The sequence below is a fragment of the Ursus arctos genome, unplaced genomic scaffold (assembly GCF_023065955.2).
Source record: "Ursus arctos isolate Adak ecotype North America unplaced genomic scaffold, UrsArc2.0 scaffold_37, whole genome shotgun sequence".
NCBI classification, from domain to species: Eukaryota; Metazoa; Chordata; class Mammalia; order Carnivora; family Ursidae; genus Ursus; species Ursus arctos.
Window position 1 is genome coordinate 6,516,343 of NW_026623053.1, and position 16,811 is coordinate 6,533,153.

A 16,811-nucleotide genomic window follows, 5' to 3' on the forward strand; every position below is an offset into this window, starting at 1 on the left:
GCCAGGGGACACCGCCGCGCGTTTCACCCTGGGAGTCGTAGTCTTCCGCCCCTGGGATCCAACGGCAACCTCGGTGTGTGAACTCTGTTACCCAGAAGGCCTCGCACGGCCGCGGCCGAAACTGGGATTCCCCTGTTTATCCTTTTCGCCCGCAATTGGCGGAATCTGTTGGTGTGGCCCGCAAGGGTCAGCGGGGCTGCACGAGGCTAGTTACTAAGCAAGGGCGACTGTGGTCAACTGCCACCTGGGCCACGGCGACAGGAAGTGAGTACCCCATTCCGGAAACTGTGCGAATTTCCCCCATTCCCACTCACCCCCAAATCAGCCACTTACCCCAAATTGCTCTTTGCAAGGGTGGGAGAAGGAAGAGTGGTGGGAGTAAGGAATGCATATTTTGGGGGTTATTCACGACTCCATTCCAGTTCTTTTCCCCATCAAATAGTACCTGGGATGGAGATACTACGGTAATCGCAACCATAGAACGGGATCAGAGGTGACAGTTTTCAGACACCATGCCTCAGCCAATGCCTCGACCTTCCGTAATTCAAGCAGGGAGAGAGATGAGCCATGCCGTTAGCTCTAACAGTGCACTAAGACCTAGGGTCTTGGTTCAGATTCCACCACCTGACTTTTCCTGCCTTCCAGTTCTTAGATTTGTTGCTACCCCAAGGTCCCCGCCATGCCTCACATCGACAGTGACATCAAACTGGACTTCAAGGATGTCTTGTTGAGGCCCAAACGCAGTACCCTCAAGTCTCGAAGTGAGGTGAGCCTGCTTTCCTAGTTGCACTTTCTTGACCCCAAGCTCCTGGTGGGCCAGGACTGAGAGTTCTGGTTCTTGTTCTCGTACAATACTCATTTATTTGATGAACGAAATGCTGTTTCCTGTTCATATCTCAGGTGGATCTCACAAGATCCTTTTCATTTCGGAACTCAAAGCAGATGTACACTGGCATCCCCATCATTGCTGCCAATATGGATACTGTGGGCACCTTTGAGATGGCCAAGGTTTTCTGTAAGGTAGGACTTCCCTTATGCAGGTTCCTCACTGGTGACCAGTTATATGGACTGACTGGAGGGGTAATCTGCATCCCCACCCCCACCCTAGGTCAGCTGTCTGGCAAGTGACAGTCAGGATATTCCAATTTACTATTTTATCCCTTTTCTCTAATACTAATGCCCTTTATCTGATAAGTTCAAAGGCACATCTGAATTAATAAGATTCAAAGCTAAATTTTACCCCATCTTTCTGATATATAAACATAACTTTCCCTTTTCTCCTGTCCAGCAGTTTATACACCCTGCCAACTTTTCCCACCTCCCAAGTCATCCCCTCCAAATCACATTCATCCTGCCAGTTACGCCATTGTTCAGGACACTAAATATCCACTGTTTTAGTCCAGAAACTAAATATAGTTTGAGCGTTCAAAAATTCTTAGCTAGGGGCACCTGGGTGGCTCAGTCGTTAAGCGTCTGCCTTCAGCTCAGGGCGTGATCCCGGAGTTCTGGGATCGAGCCCCACGTCAGGCTCTTCCGCTGGGAGCCTGCTTCTTCCTCTCCCACTCCCCCTGCTTGTGTTCCCTCTCTCGCTGGCTGTCTCTCTCTCTGTCAAATAAATAAAATCTTAAAAAAAAAAAAAATTCTTAGCTAGAAGATCCTAGAGAAGCAGCAGCTTATTAATTTTCTTCCATGTCTGCTACCCTTTTTTATTTTTTTAATCTTCCTCTTCTTTAAGTCCTAGGTTTCTGGGAGTTTCTGGGATGTGTCCAAAATGGAATGTTTTTTTCTTATGCACAGGTTATTGTTCACTTTGAAAATAGAAGATGCTGCTCCTGTCAGTAATATTACCTGCCTCTATACTTGTAGCCGAGAAGGTAGATAGTTACTCTGGGCACTTAAAGCACTATGCATTCTTCTGGTTAATCCACGTAGCCCTGGTTGATGGATGCTGCTGCAGCTTGTGGCTCTGTTAGCCTTAAGGACTTCATCTCCCTTTCTCTCTTTTCGATGGCCGTAAGTCTTGGGGGGAATGTCTGTTGTCACTTCTTTGAGGTTGACAGTTACGCAGTTTTAGTACTTTCTTGCTATTGCCATTCACTAACTGCTTGGGAATCTTCTTGTTGTCCATCGTCCAGCTGCTCTGCCCATTAGAGCTGAGGAATAGTGAATCTGACTTCAGCATTAACAAATGTGCTGGAATACGTGGCCCTTGTGGGGACTGTCTTAATGCTTTGTGTTGAGACTGGCTTTTCAGTACTGCTGATGAGTGCCGAAGAAATCAGATTTTAGAGATGGAGCCAAGTTTCACAGTAGTAATAAGGTTGGATACAAGCATCTTTTTCTAGATGTCTAGCTTGGTATGTAATTGGATGTGCTCATCATGGCACTATACCAGTTATCTCCAAGGTCTACTGACCTCATGGAGTGATTTTTCTTTGTGTATCAGTACACCGATGGCAGAGTGTTGCTGAGAAAGTAGAACTCGACACCAGCTTTAGCTAGGTAGTGTTGATGAGTCATTATAGCCATAGCACTTCCTTTCTGCTGGCTGATACATGACTTCCTTCAATTTCTTGTCACTTGCAAGATTTGGGCTGTCTCTGTCAACTGCTCTCTTGTTATTTGTATGTCTGCACTTTTGAAGCACACATTTTAAGGCCCTTTGGTGCCTGCCTGGCTCAGTCAGCGGAGCATGTGACTCTTGATCTTGGGGTTCTGAGTTCAAGCCCCACGTTGGATGTAGAGATTACTTAAAAATACAATCTTTAAAAAATAAAATAAAATAAAAATAAGGCACAAGCACCAGCATTCACAGCGGTCTCTGAATGCCTTTCTCAAAGTACTGGGATATTGTTTTGCAATTTGTTGACCTAGGGAATACAAGTCTGATGAGTTCACAATGTCCTTGAACTTGGTTGACTGAAATAGATGGAATGAAATGGACTTTTTAGGTTGGGGTCTCCAAAATATTTGTCCTTTACTCCAGTGGAGATGGAGAAAGAATAGGGTAGCACCTTATTGGCTCCATTAAGCCTTTTGTGAACATTTAGACTCACTGAATTATTGCTGGTAAAGTTCCAGATGATATCCAAAAATAGGGGGAGGGGCTGAGTCAGTGCAGGCAGACACTGGCTCGGTCCAGCCTCTTCACGGCTCTTTCTTATCTGCTGCTTGTCCCACTGCACCAAAGGTGTCTTTGTCACCTTTTAAGTCAGAAGCCCTGTATGTGCTGATAGGTGAATTCTAAACCAGATGACTTCATACTTTGGTGGGAGTGTTGGACAAGCACTGGCTATGATAAAAAGCCCTACTGGTATTTGTAGGGAGAATAATGGTTAAACTAAAATCCCAGCTCAACCAGTGGTTTCTTCAAGTTGCTTTCCAAAGTTCAGTCCTTTTCTCCCTCAGATACGTTACCATAAATGTTTGTTTCTAGCAAAAGAGACGCTAGTAAAGTTCTCTCCTTTTTGATGGCTTTTTCTTCTCCCCAGTTCTCCCTCTTCACAGCTGTCCATAAACACTACAGCCTCCAACAGTGGAAAGAGTTTGCTAGCCAGAATCCTGAGTGTCTTGAGGTAATGCTGATCCTCCCCTGATCCCTTCCTTATCCCAGGTTTCCAGGCATCTCTTTTTGGCTTCCTGGGGACCAACCCTCACCTTCCCAGCCCTGCTGGCTGCTCACTGGGTCATTCGTGACGTGCTAGTGGCCCTGTCTCTCTCATAGCATTTGGCTGCCAGCTCAGGCACAGGCTCTTCAGACTTTGAACAGCTGGAACAGATCCTGGAAGCTATTCCCCAGGTGAAATATATATGCCTGGATGTGGCAAATGGCTACTCGGAACACTTCGTTGAGTTTGTAAAGGATGTGCGGAAGCGCTTCCCCAAACACACCATTATGGTAGGTGTCCAGTACCCTGTCGTTGGTACGTTCCTCCTCCTTCCACTCTTTCCTGACACTCCATTTTGTTACATCAGTTTATTTCTCCTTTGCTGCATTATGATTTTCCTAGCCCACTGAATCATGTTACCGGGTGATACTCCACGGTTCCATGCTTAAAATGTTTGGATTGGTTAGCGCACTTACCTCTGTCCCTTGACGCATGCCTTGTCCATACCTATGGTAGAGATCCATCTGCCCACTGAAGTGGACATGCACTAGAATCGTATTAAAGCGGCCGCATGAAAGAGTTTTATTTTTTTACAAGCTTAGGGGAGTGATGACAAGGCCTCATTTTCTCCACAGCATCAAGGGGTCTCTCTGTATCGTCCACTGGAAGTAAATACAGCTGCGCAGACGGGTTAGGTTACCATGTCCTCCCTTTCCCTGAAGCCAGAGATGTTATGACACAATAGCTTAAGGACAGGATATGTTGGTTCTCTTGGCAAGGATGGGGAGATAAATCTGTAAATCAGCTCTGGCCTTGGTCCAGTTGGACCCCAGCTTTACCCTGGTGCAACAGTGATACTGGCCACTCACCCCCTTACCTCAGCTTGGGAAGTAGAGTCCTTTCCCAGTAGAGGGAACCTAGGTACCCTTCTTTGTAGTAATGGTGGAAGGTCGCAGTCCAGGCGTGCTGTGTATGAGTGCACGCAACCTCCTCTCGTTTCCGACCCTAAGAGTGCTGTGTTTTGATGCTCTGTCGCAGGCAGGGAATGTGGTAACAGGAGAGATGGTGGAGGAGCTGATCCTCTCTGGGGCTGACATCATCAAAGTGGGCATTGGACCAGGTGAGCGGCTTCACTGGGGGCCACGGGCTACCTCTCCAGTGGCAAATGCCTGTGGAGCACAGCACTGTTCTCATTACACTCTTCTTAGGCTCTGTGTGCACCACCCGGAAGAAAACTGGAGTGGGGTACCCACAGCTCAGTGCAGTGATGGAGTGTGCGGATGCTGCCCATGGCCTCAAAGGCCACATCATCTCGGTAAGGCCCAAGGGCAGGGTATAAGGCTGCCCGATATCTGTGTTTTCTGCGGGGTGTGGAGGCTGTGGTAGCAGTGGATCAGGACTCCGAGGTTCCTGTCAGCTTTGAGGTGGGCCGCAGGGACAGTGCTCACAGTCCTTGGGAAATCCATGTTTGCTCTTCATACTGCTCCTTACTTTGCAGGATGGAGGCTGCAGCTGTCCTGGGGATGTGGCCAAGGCTTTTGGTAAGGGTGTTGGGAGAGCACGGAGGGAGGGTCCTGTAGAAGAGGATAAGTCACCTCTGAGGGTCAAGGATCAGGCTTGGAAAGGCTGAGAAAGCCATTCAAATCCTTTCACAAGATGAACTAGGGACCCTGAAGCTGTGGTGTCACCTGGGGCGAGGCAGCAAGGGAAGACTGAGACTCTGCTATGGCCTGCCCAAGTGCAGGCCACGACCATCTGTAGTATCCCCGGACTGTTGGACTAAAGTTAGAGACTTTTGCCCTTGGGACACTTGGAGTAAGTCGTTAGGCTGGACACAGTGAAAAGAAATGACCAGAAGATGACAAAAGCAGCCAAAAAAAAAAAAAAAAAGCAGAAGCCAGGCAGGGAATCTCCAGAGGCTCTTTTTAAATTCTTGGGGAAATCAGGCCAGTGAGGAGTAGAGGCCAGGGCAGAGCAGGCCTTTGTGGGTTGTGGGTCAGCTAGGGAGACAAAACCAGGAAGATGTTAGACTCATTATCAGGACTGAGAATTTGGCGTGAGTTGCTTCTGAAGGTGGGCATGTGGGCACCTGGGCCAGATGCAATTCTTTCCCCCCTTGTTGATGCTGGCAGGGGCAGGAGCTGACTTTGTGATGCTGGGTGGCATGCTGGCTGGGCACAGTGAGTCAGGCGGTGAACTCATCGAGAGGGATGGCAGGAAGTACAAGCTCTTCTACGGGATGAGTTCTGAAATGGCCATGAAGAAGTATGCCGGGGGCGTGGCTGACTACAGGTATGTGCAGAGGTCCAGGAGCCGAGGGTTCCTGGAAAGCGTGACTAAGTAGGGTGGTGGCAGAACTCCTGGCTGCTGGGAGATGCCTGGTACCGTTCTTGGAGGAAAAGTGGTGAACTGGGACTCAATGCCAGAGAGCAGGGGAGAGCCATCACTGGGCTTAAGAAATCCAAAAGGAAAAAGGTAAGAAAGTTTTTCCTCCTCGAAGGGCCTCAGAGGGAAAGACGGTGGAGGTGCCCTTTAAAGGGGATGTGGAACATACCATCCGAGACATCCTTGGAGGCATCCGCTCCACATGTACCTACGTGGGAGCAGCTAAACTGAAGGAGTTGAGCCGGAGAACCACCTTCATCCGGGTCACCCAGCAGGTGAATCCAATCTTCAGTGATGAGAGCTAGACCTGAGCAGCTCTGCCCTCTCAAGGCACTAGCAGCCGAGCACAGGGCCTCCCAAGTGGGCTCCTCACCCATCTCGGCTACTGTGGCCTTGTCTGACTCAGTCATTTCCTGTTGCCTCACTCCTGAGGGCACTGCAGGAATTCTGTACTCTGTACACACAAAATGCCCAGGGCACTCACAGGGGAGGAGGAAGCAAGGCAGGCAGGCTGAGGAAATGAAGTAAGACAGTCAAATGTGAATCTGGGGATCCAGCATCCTGGAGATTATTTAAAAGGAAAAGATGCTGATTCCTACCTAAGTGTGTAATGGCCTTGGTCTGGAAGAGTTTAGGCGCTTGAAATCATGTTTTGTTAATGAGCTTCATTAAATAGGATCTTTGAATACCTAAAAAGCCCAAAAGTGTTGACATATTTTAAATATCTCAATAAAGAGATCCCAATGACTTTGAAGAGATTCTGGATCTTTCTGCACAAGGCTGGCATCTGGGTTCGGCTCCAGGGCAAGTGGAAGTGGAGTTGACTCAGTAGAGTCAAGGACAGGAAGTACTTTTTCCACAAAGTATCTCCATTCCAGTGCCGCCACCCCCAGGTAACCTGACGCCATGGGAGTTTACAAAGTACATTCTGGTACCAGGAGACATAGATGTTTTTAGCATAGCAAAGGGAAATTTCCCTTCCAGGTTATCAACCCTTCTCGGCACATATGAACAGCATTTTCCAGGGGAGGTAAAGAGGCAAAGGGATTTCTCCAGCCCTGGTGAAGCCAGTTCTAAGGAGTGACGTACACTGACTTGACAGAAGCCTAATTCCCCTCCCTCACACCAAGACAGTGTTTTAACAAATCCAAATTTTAATTAACTAAGGATTACAAAGTAATTTTAGCAAGGCAGTCAGGTTATCCAAGCCTGGGCTTCCGCTTTATTCCCACTAAACTGTGTGTAGAGCTGAGAAAGGAGACAGGCAGAGAGCAGAGGGAATTCCAGCACTATCCTAAGGGTCTAGACCTGTCTCTACGGTCATGGAAGGGACAGACACAGCACTGGGGCCAGAAGTGGGGAGGAATTCATAGAAGGTGGGGATCAAGGTGTCAAACTTTGTCTTCTGATACTTTTCCAGAGACTCCTGTAGAGAAGGGAGCAGGGAGATGCTATCATCATCTCATTCCCTGAGCCCTCCATTATTTTGGGGCATGTGGGTTTCTCTTACTCTGCTCAGCCCCTTCCCCAGCTTTCTGTTTCTTCCTACTCACCCTTTCTTCCTTCTGGCCATTTTCTTCTTCATCAGAGTCCAAAACCAAGTCCCCTATGGTAATGACAGAGCTGCACAGAGATGGAGGACACACTGCAGGAAGGAAACCAGAGTCAAAGTACCCTTCTAGGGGAACAGGCCCTCAAGAGTCCCCGGGAGAGGAGGCTGTCTGACCCAGTCTAACTCAGGATACTTACATGGCTTCCTGGCCTTAGGAGGGGATAATGACAGTCTCAAGGGGTCCATGGGGCAAACCGAGCAATTCCTGCATTGGGAGCAAGCAAATAAGATAAGGTGAGGGGAAAGCAGGCAAAGAATGTGCCGCTGGTAGGGAGAAGCAACTGTTCCACTCACTCTTCTTGCTCCAAAGCAAACACGTCAACTGGGTTCTCCTTTGGAGCCCTTCCCCTCAGCACCTGGGATGGACTCTTCAACTTGCCAGTGGAAGCTACCCTCGTGCCCGCAGCACCCACTGGATCTGCCATGTCTGTCCCGTGTTCTTCCATATTCTCAGGCTCAGATATGACTTGGGTTGGTGACCCCAGGTTCCTAAAGGGGAACAGCATGACTGTGGGGCGCTCCTTATGGCCTCCCTTAGTGGGTGCCCATCGGGACTGGATTCTTCGCCGGCCTAGAGGGGCCAGATTGAAGTGGTGGCCGGCTGTAGGTTCTGGGTGCTTCCTTGAGGCTGGTTCCTGAGGAAGGCAGGGGCCAGGCCTGGCTTTTGGCAAAGGATCGTGAAGTGCTAGTTCTGGCTGCTGAGGAGTGTTCTGCTCCGCGGGCTCTGTCGTGCTCGCTGAGTCGGTAACGGAGCACTCTGAAAAAGAAAACGAAGCTGCTCAGAACAGACAGAAACACAACTCAGTCTGGTTTCTTATGGCTCAGGTCCACGTAAACCCTTCCAACAGCCTATCTCGAAAGGTCTCAGGCCAAACAATCCACCCCCAAGTTCTAGTTCTCCCAGATGGTCCTCGTACCTGGAAGTGGCCACCCCATGTCCACACTGTACTGGCTCAAGACAAAAGAAGAAGTGACAGAAACTCCAGGCTGCATCCAGCTCAGCATATCCTGAAGCTGTGGGCAGAGGGAGAGAGGCATGAAGCCCACAGTCCTTGACACAACCATCCCCCACTCTGCCCTGATTTTGTCCCAACACGACCTGCTCTATCTGTAGCGCAGGCAGGGCCTTTTCTAGCTGACACAAGTATTCAAAAAACAGCTTTTCCATGGCAGCCAGAAAGGGTTCCCCATACTCTCGTTCAAGTTCCTGCAGTGAGGAGAAAAGCAGGTCAGAAGAGGACTAGGGGAATTTTAGCCACATACTAGCTTCCAAACCAGCCAGTCTCACCTGCAGCCTGGAAGCCAAGTCCACTGGGGCCTCGGCTAGTTGTTTCACCTGTTGGCAGAAGGTCTCCTGTGCCTCCAAGATCTTCCTCAGATCCTGCTTTGTCTGTTGAGGGTAAGGAAAAGCAGACAATTTAGGGTCACCAGCATCCAGTGGCCGGAAGGAGAATCAACTTTGTGGCCCCCAGTGTTAACTGGGGTGTAGGGCCTGTTCCACGGATTACTCACAGCTTTGGGGTCCCGCACTATAGGTCCAGACTCTGGGAAATGGTGATGCAGAGCATTCAGAACCTGGGCCCACGGCCGATCCTGCAGGATCAACTCCACCACTACCTGTGAAGGGTACTAAACTCAGAATCTCCATTTCGGGGCAAGCTGCCCTTTTCCAAGGAGTCCCAACCCCAGGCGGTCGGCCCTCGGCAGGTCCCCTCGCATCCCTCCCCTTCCCCGTCTTCCAGCTCCTACTGGCTCCAGTACCTTGGCCTTTAGGCCCATACACAGGCGTTCGTGGTGGCGGTAGCGAACTAAACCAGGGGCAGCAGCGCGCAGTGATCGCAGAAACTCTAATACTCGCGGAAAATGCTCCACGCAGCGGTCCCGCACGACTCGCCAGCTGGCGGCGGCGGCGAAGCGCAGAGCCGCGGGACCGGCTGCCGGGGGCGTGGCCATGGCCGCGGGCTCCGCCCCGGGGGCAGGCCCTTTGGGTTCCTTCCTCCACCGCGAGGCTTCTCGACTCCTCCTAGGGGCGAAGCTTCCGGCGGCTCTCGGTGGCTGCGCTATTTCGGTCCGCGCCGGATACCGAGAGATGCGATCCCTTCCATAGGCCACCGGAATCCTGGCGGTCTTCAACTCGGGCTGGCACCTTAACGGAGAAGCTGGTCAGCTTCAATGGCACCAGGTTCTCTGTTTTCTACGCCGCCGCCCCCTCAAGCCCGAGGGCTACCCCGCTTCCGGCTCTGTGGCCAGTTTCCCTGCCCCGGAAAAGGGCGGTAATGGAGAGCCAATGGGCTACCAGGCAGGGAGACGTTACGTCGCGTCATAAGGCCACGCCCCCAGAGATCTGGCGCGTCTCCCGCCCCAGCTGTCTCCTCCCGGTAGGCCTTGGGCGGCGGGGACTGCCGCTCCAGGATCTCGTGGCCCCTGCCTTTCTTCGCGGAGCCTACAAAGTCGCGTACTTCTCTAAGGCTGGAATGAGTTGTCCGGAAAGCGAGGATCATGCCCTTCCCTTCCCCCATCGTCTGCGCCACTGATGTACGATTCCTTAAATCGTAGCCTCGTAGCAGCGCTTGCAGAGCGTTGCCCGGCGGCACGCCGACTTCCAGTAAGAATTCAACCGTCCCTTTTACAGAACAGTAGAGGGCGCCCGCCTTTAAAAAATAAATACAGAGTTTGAACCTATACATCGGTGGTTAACTTGGTTTTCTCAGGATGATGAGACTGTAGGTAATTTTTTGTGCTTTTCTGTGTTTGACATCTTTTTTTTTTTAATCTTGTAGTTTTAAAATAAATAAAAAGTAAGTTTCGCTTTCCGGATTTCTGTTGTGTGCTTACTCCAGCCAGTCCCCTGATGTGATCGACTTACTTGTCTGCTTGTCACCCTTCCTGGAGTCTCTCCTTATTTTCATCACCAAATACAGTGTATATTCTTTAAATGCCGGTTGAATGAATCACCTTCCCTGACAACCTTACAGGGATGTAGTGGAACTACCCTTGTTTCGGACCATCTCCCTTCCTAGAGGTAGTGCCCCCAGGACCCTTCCTTGACTTACCCAAGATGAGTCATCTCAGGTGATCCACAGGGAGTGCTGGACTGAGAACTGGAAGTTCTCTCCGCTTTTAAATTCTTCTCTTCATCCTGGGCTCTGTATTTCTGTGCAGGGTGCCTCTCCTCACCTGTGAGTGAGAAACCCAGACCACAGCCCTTAACTCAGTCCTCCCTCCTCTCCACATCTACTTGTCACCAAGTCTAATCAGTTCTACTTCCTGTGGAACCTTCCAACCCACCCCATTTTCATTCTCACTGCCTCTATCCTATTTCAGGTGATCCTCTCTCTCACCCTCCCCACCTTTCTAATTTCTTTACTACATTGCTTTCATCACAAATCTTGTGAAATGCAAAATTGATCATATCATTCCTAACTGAAAGCTCTCTCTTACTTTCAAAAGAAAGGCCAAACTCTGAAATAAGGCAAAAGGATTTTTAATCTGGCCAGGCTTCTCTTCATCATTTTCCTTGCTTCTTTGCACGTATGCACCTAGATGCCAGACCTCAGCAAACAGGTTTCATTTTCCAAATATACTGTGTTGTCTTACATGTCTGTGTCTTGCATGATTCCTCTGTCCTCCTTGCCTCTTGGACTTGACTCTCACCTTTTGTCGTTCATCTGATAACCACCTCCATGACGCCCATCAGAGTTCTCTTCTTGGGGTCCTCAGTACATCTTTTTATCACCACCACTGTTGCAGAACCTATCATGTAAGGTTGTTACAAGGATTAAATAAATTAGTAACTATACAGCACTTGGAACAGTGCCTGGTTCATAGTAAGTACTACATATGTGTTGTATTTTCAATGCCTACATGTCTGTCACCCCCACTGGGCGGGAGCCTCTTGAAGAAGAGCTGGTTCCTTTCTTGTACACACAGCACCTTGTTCATGTGTTTACAGCTAACACAACCAGCCCCTTCTTTAGTCTTCTTTTTACTGCCTTAGGAGCCCCTTATCTTGCAAGCCTTCTTAAATTCAAAGGTTCAAGAAGACAAGTGGTCAGAGCTCAGAACTTCGGCCATGTAGTCTCATGGCCACTGCTGGCACAAGAAGGGTGTTGTCAGGGAGAACATGGGAAAAATACAGCTGAGAAGAAAAATAGAAGATGGTTGTCCTCAATCCTTACTGTGCACAGGAGTCCACTCCTTAGTGAACTTGTTAAAACACACACTTCTTGGCCTCTGCTCCGGAGATTCTGGTTTGTGAGGTCTATGCTGGTGCCCAGAAATCTGTATTATTAATATCTCAGTTGATTCTAATGTGTCTAGAAACTATTCTTGAAGAACACTGGGGTAAGGGAACAGTTTCAGTCAAACCCAAACCAAATCCTCCAAGTCACCCAAAGGAAAATTTCCACGTAGAATAGAACTATACAAAGGGTATTGACTCTGTGTTTCCGAGCATCACCTTCCCCTGCAGTTTCCTCTCTCTGGTGAAGGACCCCCATCCCTGTGGATGGCACCCAATCGGTGCTGCTCCACGAACCTGAAACCTGGGGGTTCGCCTATTACTGCTCCTCTCCACCCTCCACCCAGCCACAACCATCCCTCTCCAAGTCCTGTGAACTTGATCTCCTAGATATTCCTCCAAGCTTTCCACTTCTGTCTCCAGCACCGCCACTCTGGCCCAAACCACCATCTCCAGCATAAATTACTACAATGGCCTTCCAATCTGTGTCTGCCTCCACTCCAACCCTACTCCAATCTATTCTTGATACTGCGGGCAGAGTCATTTGTTCAAAACACAGTCTGGGCATGTCACCTCCAATTGCTGAAAGCTTTCAAAGGCTTCCCACTGCTCTAGGGCAGACAAAAATCTAATCTGGCCTATGAGGTCCCACAAGGCATGGGTGGCCCTATGCCCCTCAACTCCATCTCCTCCACTCTGCCTTTTGCTCTCTCTGCCTTAGCCACATCATCTTTCTTTGTCTTGTTTACTCTTCCAAACTCCCTTCTACCACAGGATCTTTGCACAGGTTATGCCTTTTGTCTGCAGTGATCTCTGTTCCCTCTCTGCCTAGATATCCTCCAGGGTCACCTATTTAGGGAAAGCTTTCCTAACCATCACCATCAGGCCAGGTCAATGCCTTTACTGTAAACTTCAGAGCTATTTACTCTACTTTTGTTCATGCGGTTGTTCTGTTTCTTTCTCCGACTGCAAGCTCCACAGGGTGAGAACTAGGGTTGTCCTGTGCTCCAGCACTTAGTCCATTGCTTGGCACACATCATTGGGTGCCATATTTGTTATAAGTGGGTGAAGGAATGAGTCCACTGGCCACTGCCATGGCTGGATCCTGCCAGTCAGAGTGTCCTGTAAAATTCTGGTTCACCTGTGGACAAAAATCCCCTTTCCAGGGAGAAGCTTAGAACAGCTGAAGGTAGCCATGATTTTAAAAATTGACTTTATTTAAAATAAAGTTCAACCACTGTAGTCTTATCCATAAATCTGGGAAACATAAGTCACATTTTGTAAAATTTTGTTCTTATATTTGTAATTAACTCCATCTGACTTATTATCAGGAAAATAAAATCTTCCTTTTGATGTTTTTACTTCTTCCAGAATTTTCCAAGCACTCCATCCAAAAAGGCCAGCCTTCCAGCTTCCATGCTTATTTGGGGAGAGCTCTGCTCTCCACAGGGTCTGTCATACTTCTTCCACCCACTCAATGTCCCTTTAGAAAATCAGCCACAGAGGGACGCCTGGGTGGCTCAGTCGGTTAAGTGTCTGTCTTTGGCTCAGGTCATGATCCCAGCGTCCTGGGCTGGGATTGAGCCCTGAGTCGGGCTCTCTGCTCAGTGGGGAGCCTGCTTCTCCCTCTGCCTGCTCTGCCTGCTGCTTCCCCTACTTGTGCACTCTCTCTCCCTGACAAATAAATAAAGGATATCTTTTAAAAAAGAAAATCAGCCACAGAGGTTGGTACCTGAGCTCTCAGGCTTCGACACCCAGGTCCAGACTTTGCTCCCTGGGCCAAAGGGCTGCAGGAGCTTCTAGCATTAGCCACAGGCTTTGCCAAATCAAACCTACTCAGCTGGGGTTCAGGGACCCTCAAGCCTAGGATGGTTCTCCAAGCCTAGGATGGTCCCTTTCCTTGCTGCTAGGCCTCAGTTGAAGCTACCACAGTCCACACTAATGTTCCCAATTTTAAATCTTGGGGCAGAGGGTATTAAAGAGAATACTGGTTCTTTACACTTAGGAAACCCTGGGCTACTGATGCAAAGAGTTCACCTCCTCTCTAGTGATCAACTTTGTATACCAGGTGTCCCAGGAGAAACAAAACAGGTCACCAAGACTCTCAGCCAATGACTGCTTCCTCAGTTCAGGTCACCAACTAAGAGGGCAACTCTAGAGGATTTCCTAAAACCAAGACTAAGAATGCCTTGTTTTTATTTAAAAAAAAGGGGGACGCTGCCTGGGTGGCTCAGTTGGTTGAGTGTTTGACTTTTTTTTTTTAAGATTTTTTTATTTATAAGAGAGAGAGAGGGAGAGGGAGAACACAAGTGGGGGAAACAGCAGAGGCAGAAGGAGAAGCAGACTCTGCTGAGCAGGGAGCCCAACAGGGGGCTCCATCCCAGGACCCTGGGATCATGACCTGAATCAAAGGCAGATGCTTAACCTATTGAGCCACCCAGGTGTCCCAAGCATGTGTTTGACTCTTGATTTCGGCTCAGGTCATGATCTCAGGGGCGTGGGATGGAGCCCTGCATCTAGCTTCGGGCTCAGCATGGATTCTGCTTGTCCCTCTTCCTCCCTGCCATTCCCCCCACAAAATTAATTAATTAATCAATCAAATCTTTAAAAAAAAACACTCAGTAATATAAAGGATGATGTCAAGGAAATAACCATATGAATAAATATAAACAGGCATGAAATTGGTTTCCCTGGTATAGTTTTCTGAAGGAGTCTGCACTGATGGTTCTTACTCAGCTCCCCAGGTGCCCATTTCTCTCTCTTTCCTAGAGCTGGTCTAGTCATCCATCATGCCTTCTTCCCGCAAATGCTCCCAAACACAATCCTCCAGTGCTCCCCCTTCCCCCGGCTCCCAGACTCGCCGTCACAATCCAACTTAGTTCATCCTCCATTCAACTGATACTTACCGAGCACCTGCTGCATGTCACCGACTGTGACAGCCCTAAGTGAGAGAGAGGGGGTCTCTGTCCTCCCAGGCCTACATTCTAGTAGAGAGGAACTAGAGGCCTGAGGCCAGAGCACAGCAGCTGTGACACCAGGGATTCTAATGCCCACCTCTGCAGAATTAATGGAGATGCCCCTATCGAGCCCCCAGCTGGGGCTTAACCCGTAGTGGGAGCTCGGTATATATTTGTTTCTTCCCTCCAGCTGTTTGGAGAACAGCATTGCCTTCCTGCTCTTTGTGTTTCTGTTTTTCTTTTCGAGGATTTCAAGCATTTTCGAGCTCTAATAAATACAGGGGACCAGGGTAAGATGAACAAATGTGAAGCAAGTTACAAAGTTGTTAGAAATCTTAAGCTCTCACATTTTCTCCCAGGTGTTCAATTAAAAAAAAAAAAAGATACTGTTTTGTTGCTGCTCCATCTTTCTAGAAACTAATTAACAAAATGTATCAATCACCTTAAATATGCTCAATCCCTTTTCCCCAATAATTCTCATTCTAGGGGGGTTTTCAGGGAAATAAAAAAACAAGCACAAAGATATATGTGCTTGTACAAGGATATTTATGCATGTAAGAGCAGAATATTACTAAGACTTAAATTTTCAGGCAGAAGGGATTAATCAAATAAGTTATGTCATTCTAGGGAACCAAATTTGTTCATTTGTTATTAGAAATGGGAAAAATTTAAAAATAAAATAAAATTAATAAAAACGTAGGGAAACCACTAGAGTTTGCTCCATAAACTCAAGGAACAATTAAAAGTCACATCTTGCAAACCGTTGCCTTTAAATTGTAAGGAGAAAACATCTCTTGCACCATTCGGTGGTAGGCCCTGTTCTGGCTCCTGGGACCGGGATGTGAACAAGACAGAAGGTGTCAGTTCTTCCAGAATTCACATTTCAGAGAAAAGAGACAGAATTTAATAAGCAGAAAAACATCCCAATGTCAAACAATGAGTGCTAGGCAGGTCATGAAATAAAATAGGATGATAGGCTAAAGAGACCAGGGGGCAGGAAAACAAATCAGAAGGAGAGTCAGGGAAGAGCTCCCTGAGGAGGTGGCCGGTGAGCTGAGACCTGAATAACAGGGAGGGGCTGGTCTGCAGAAGGAAAAGCAGGAGCCAGACCCATAGAAGGTTTTGAGCAGAGAACTGACTGGATTAGATTTGCCGGCTGTTCTGGCTGCTGTGTGCAGAACAGATATCTGGAAGGGCAAGAGCGGAAGTGGGGGAAATGATCAGGAGGCTGGGAACAATCCAGATGAGAGCTGAAGGCAGCTGTGGCGCCTGGGAAAGGAAGAGGTGGTGACTCAGTGCAGTCAGATGGGGACGGCTCTGTATGGGAGACAGACCATCAAGATTCGCTGACAGACTGGATGTGGGATGTGAGAGAAGGAAAGAAGCCAAGAATGACTCCAAGCTTTGGGGCCCGTGAAACTTGGAGAGATGGAGTTGCCGTTCGCTGATAGAGGGTCGGCCGCGGGAGGACTGGCTGCAGGAGGTCTGGAGTTCCATCTTGGACACATACCATGTGGGGCGCCTATGAGATATCCAGTAGACATGCTGAGAAAGCAGGAGATAAGCAAGCTTGAAGTCCAAGGAAAACAGAAATAATTTGGGGGCGCAATAGTCCTTACAACCATGAGACTGGCAGGGCTCACTAAAGCAGAGTGCGGCTGGCTGGGGGAGCGCCTGGCTGGGGGAGCGCCTGGGTGGGGGCCTGAGTCACTCCAACACCCTGAGGCTGCATGGGGGCCGCAGGAGGACCAGGAGGATGGCCTGGAAGCCAAGACTACTGTCCAGCGTAAACATGATGTTTTGGGAGAATATTTAATGCTATGGGGAAATGCTCACGCCAGTTACATGGAGGGGTGGGGGTGGGGGTGGGAAAAAACATATGAAACATGACGTTAACAGCTATTTTCTGTACCTGGTGGTGGTTGAGGCTTCTTGTTTCCTTCTTTACAATCTTCTGTATTCTCTCAATTCTCAGCATTGAGTAAGTATTACTTTTGTAAAAATTCTTA

The 16,811-nt window shown here is 48.8% G+C and overlaps 2 protein-coding genes across 3 annotated transcripts; one reads left to right on the forward strand and one right to left on the reverse strand.

Annotated features, from left to right (window-relative positions):
• The first annotated feature begins 30 nt into the window (after nt 1-30).
• GMPR2 (guanosine monophosphate reductase 2) lies at nt 31-6,744 on the forward strand. 2 transcript variants are annotated; one of them, XM_026486460.3, is made up of 10 exons: nt 31-264; nt 646-766; nt 901-1,020; nt 3,492-3,575; nt 3,725-3,898; nt 4,647-4,728; nt 4,817-4,923; nt 5,107-5,149; nt 5,741-5,900; nt 6,109-6,744. In XM_026486460.3, exons 2-10 carry the CDS (start codon nt 680-682, stop codon nt 6,296-6,298), a joined length of 1,047 nt encoding a protein of 348 aa, XP_026342245.1. In that variant the 5' UTR covers nt 31-264; nt 646-679; the 3' UTR covers nt 6,299-6,744. The 2 variants fall into 2 exon arrangements, with proteins under 2 accessions (XP_026342245.1, XP_044235507.2); XM_044379572.3 differs by lacking the exons at nt 31-264; nt 646-766 and adding an exon at nt 1,798-2,013 and having other exon boundaries at nt 934-1,020.
• Nucleotides 6,745-7,189: 445 nt separating this feature from the next.
• TINF2 (TERF1 interacting nuclear factor 2) lies at nt 7,190-9,863 on the reverse strand. The gene is given in 10 exon segments (XM_026486459.4): nt 7,190-7,317; nt 7,320-7,419; nt 7,547-7,638; nt 7,743-7,810; nt 7,900-8,362; nt 8,523-8,619; nt 8,705-8,812; nt 8,894-8,995; nt 9,118-9,222; nt 9,367-9,863. Coding segments are annotated over 10 exon segments (1,362 nt in total). The 5' UTR covers nt 9,559-9,863; the 3' UTR covers nt 7,190-7,282.
• Nucleotides 9,864-16,811: the final 6,948 nt, after the last annotated feature.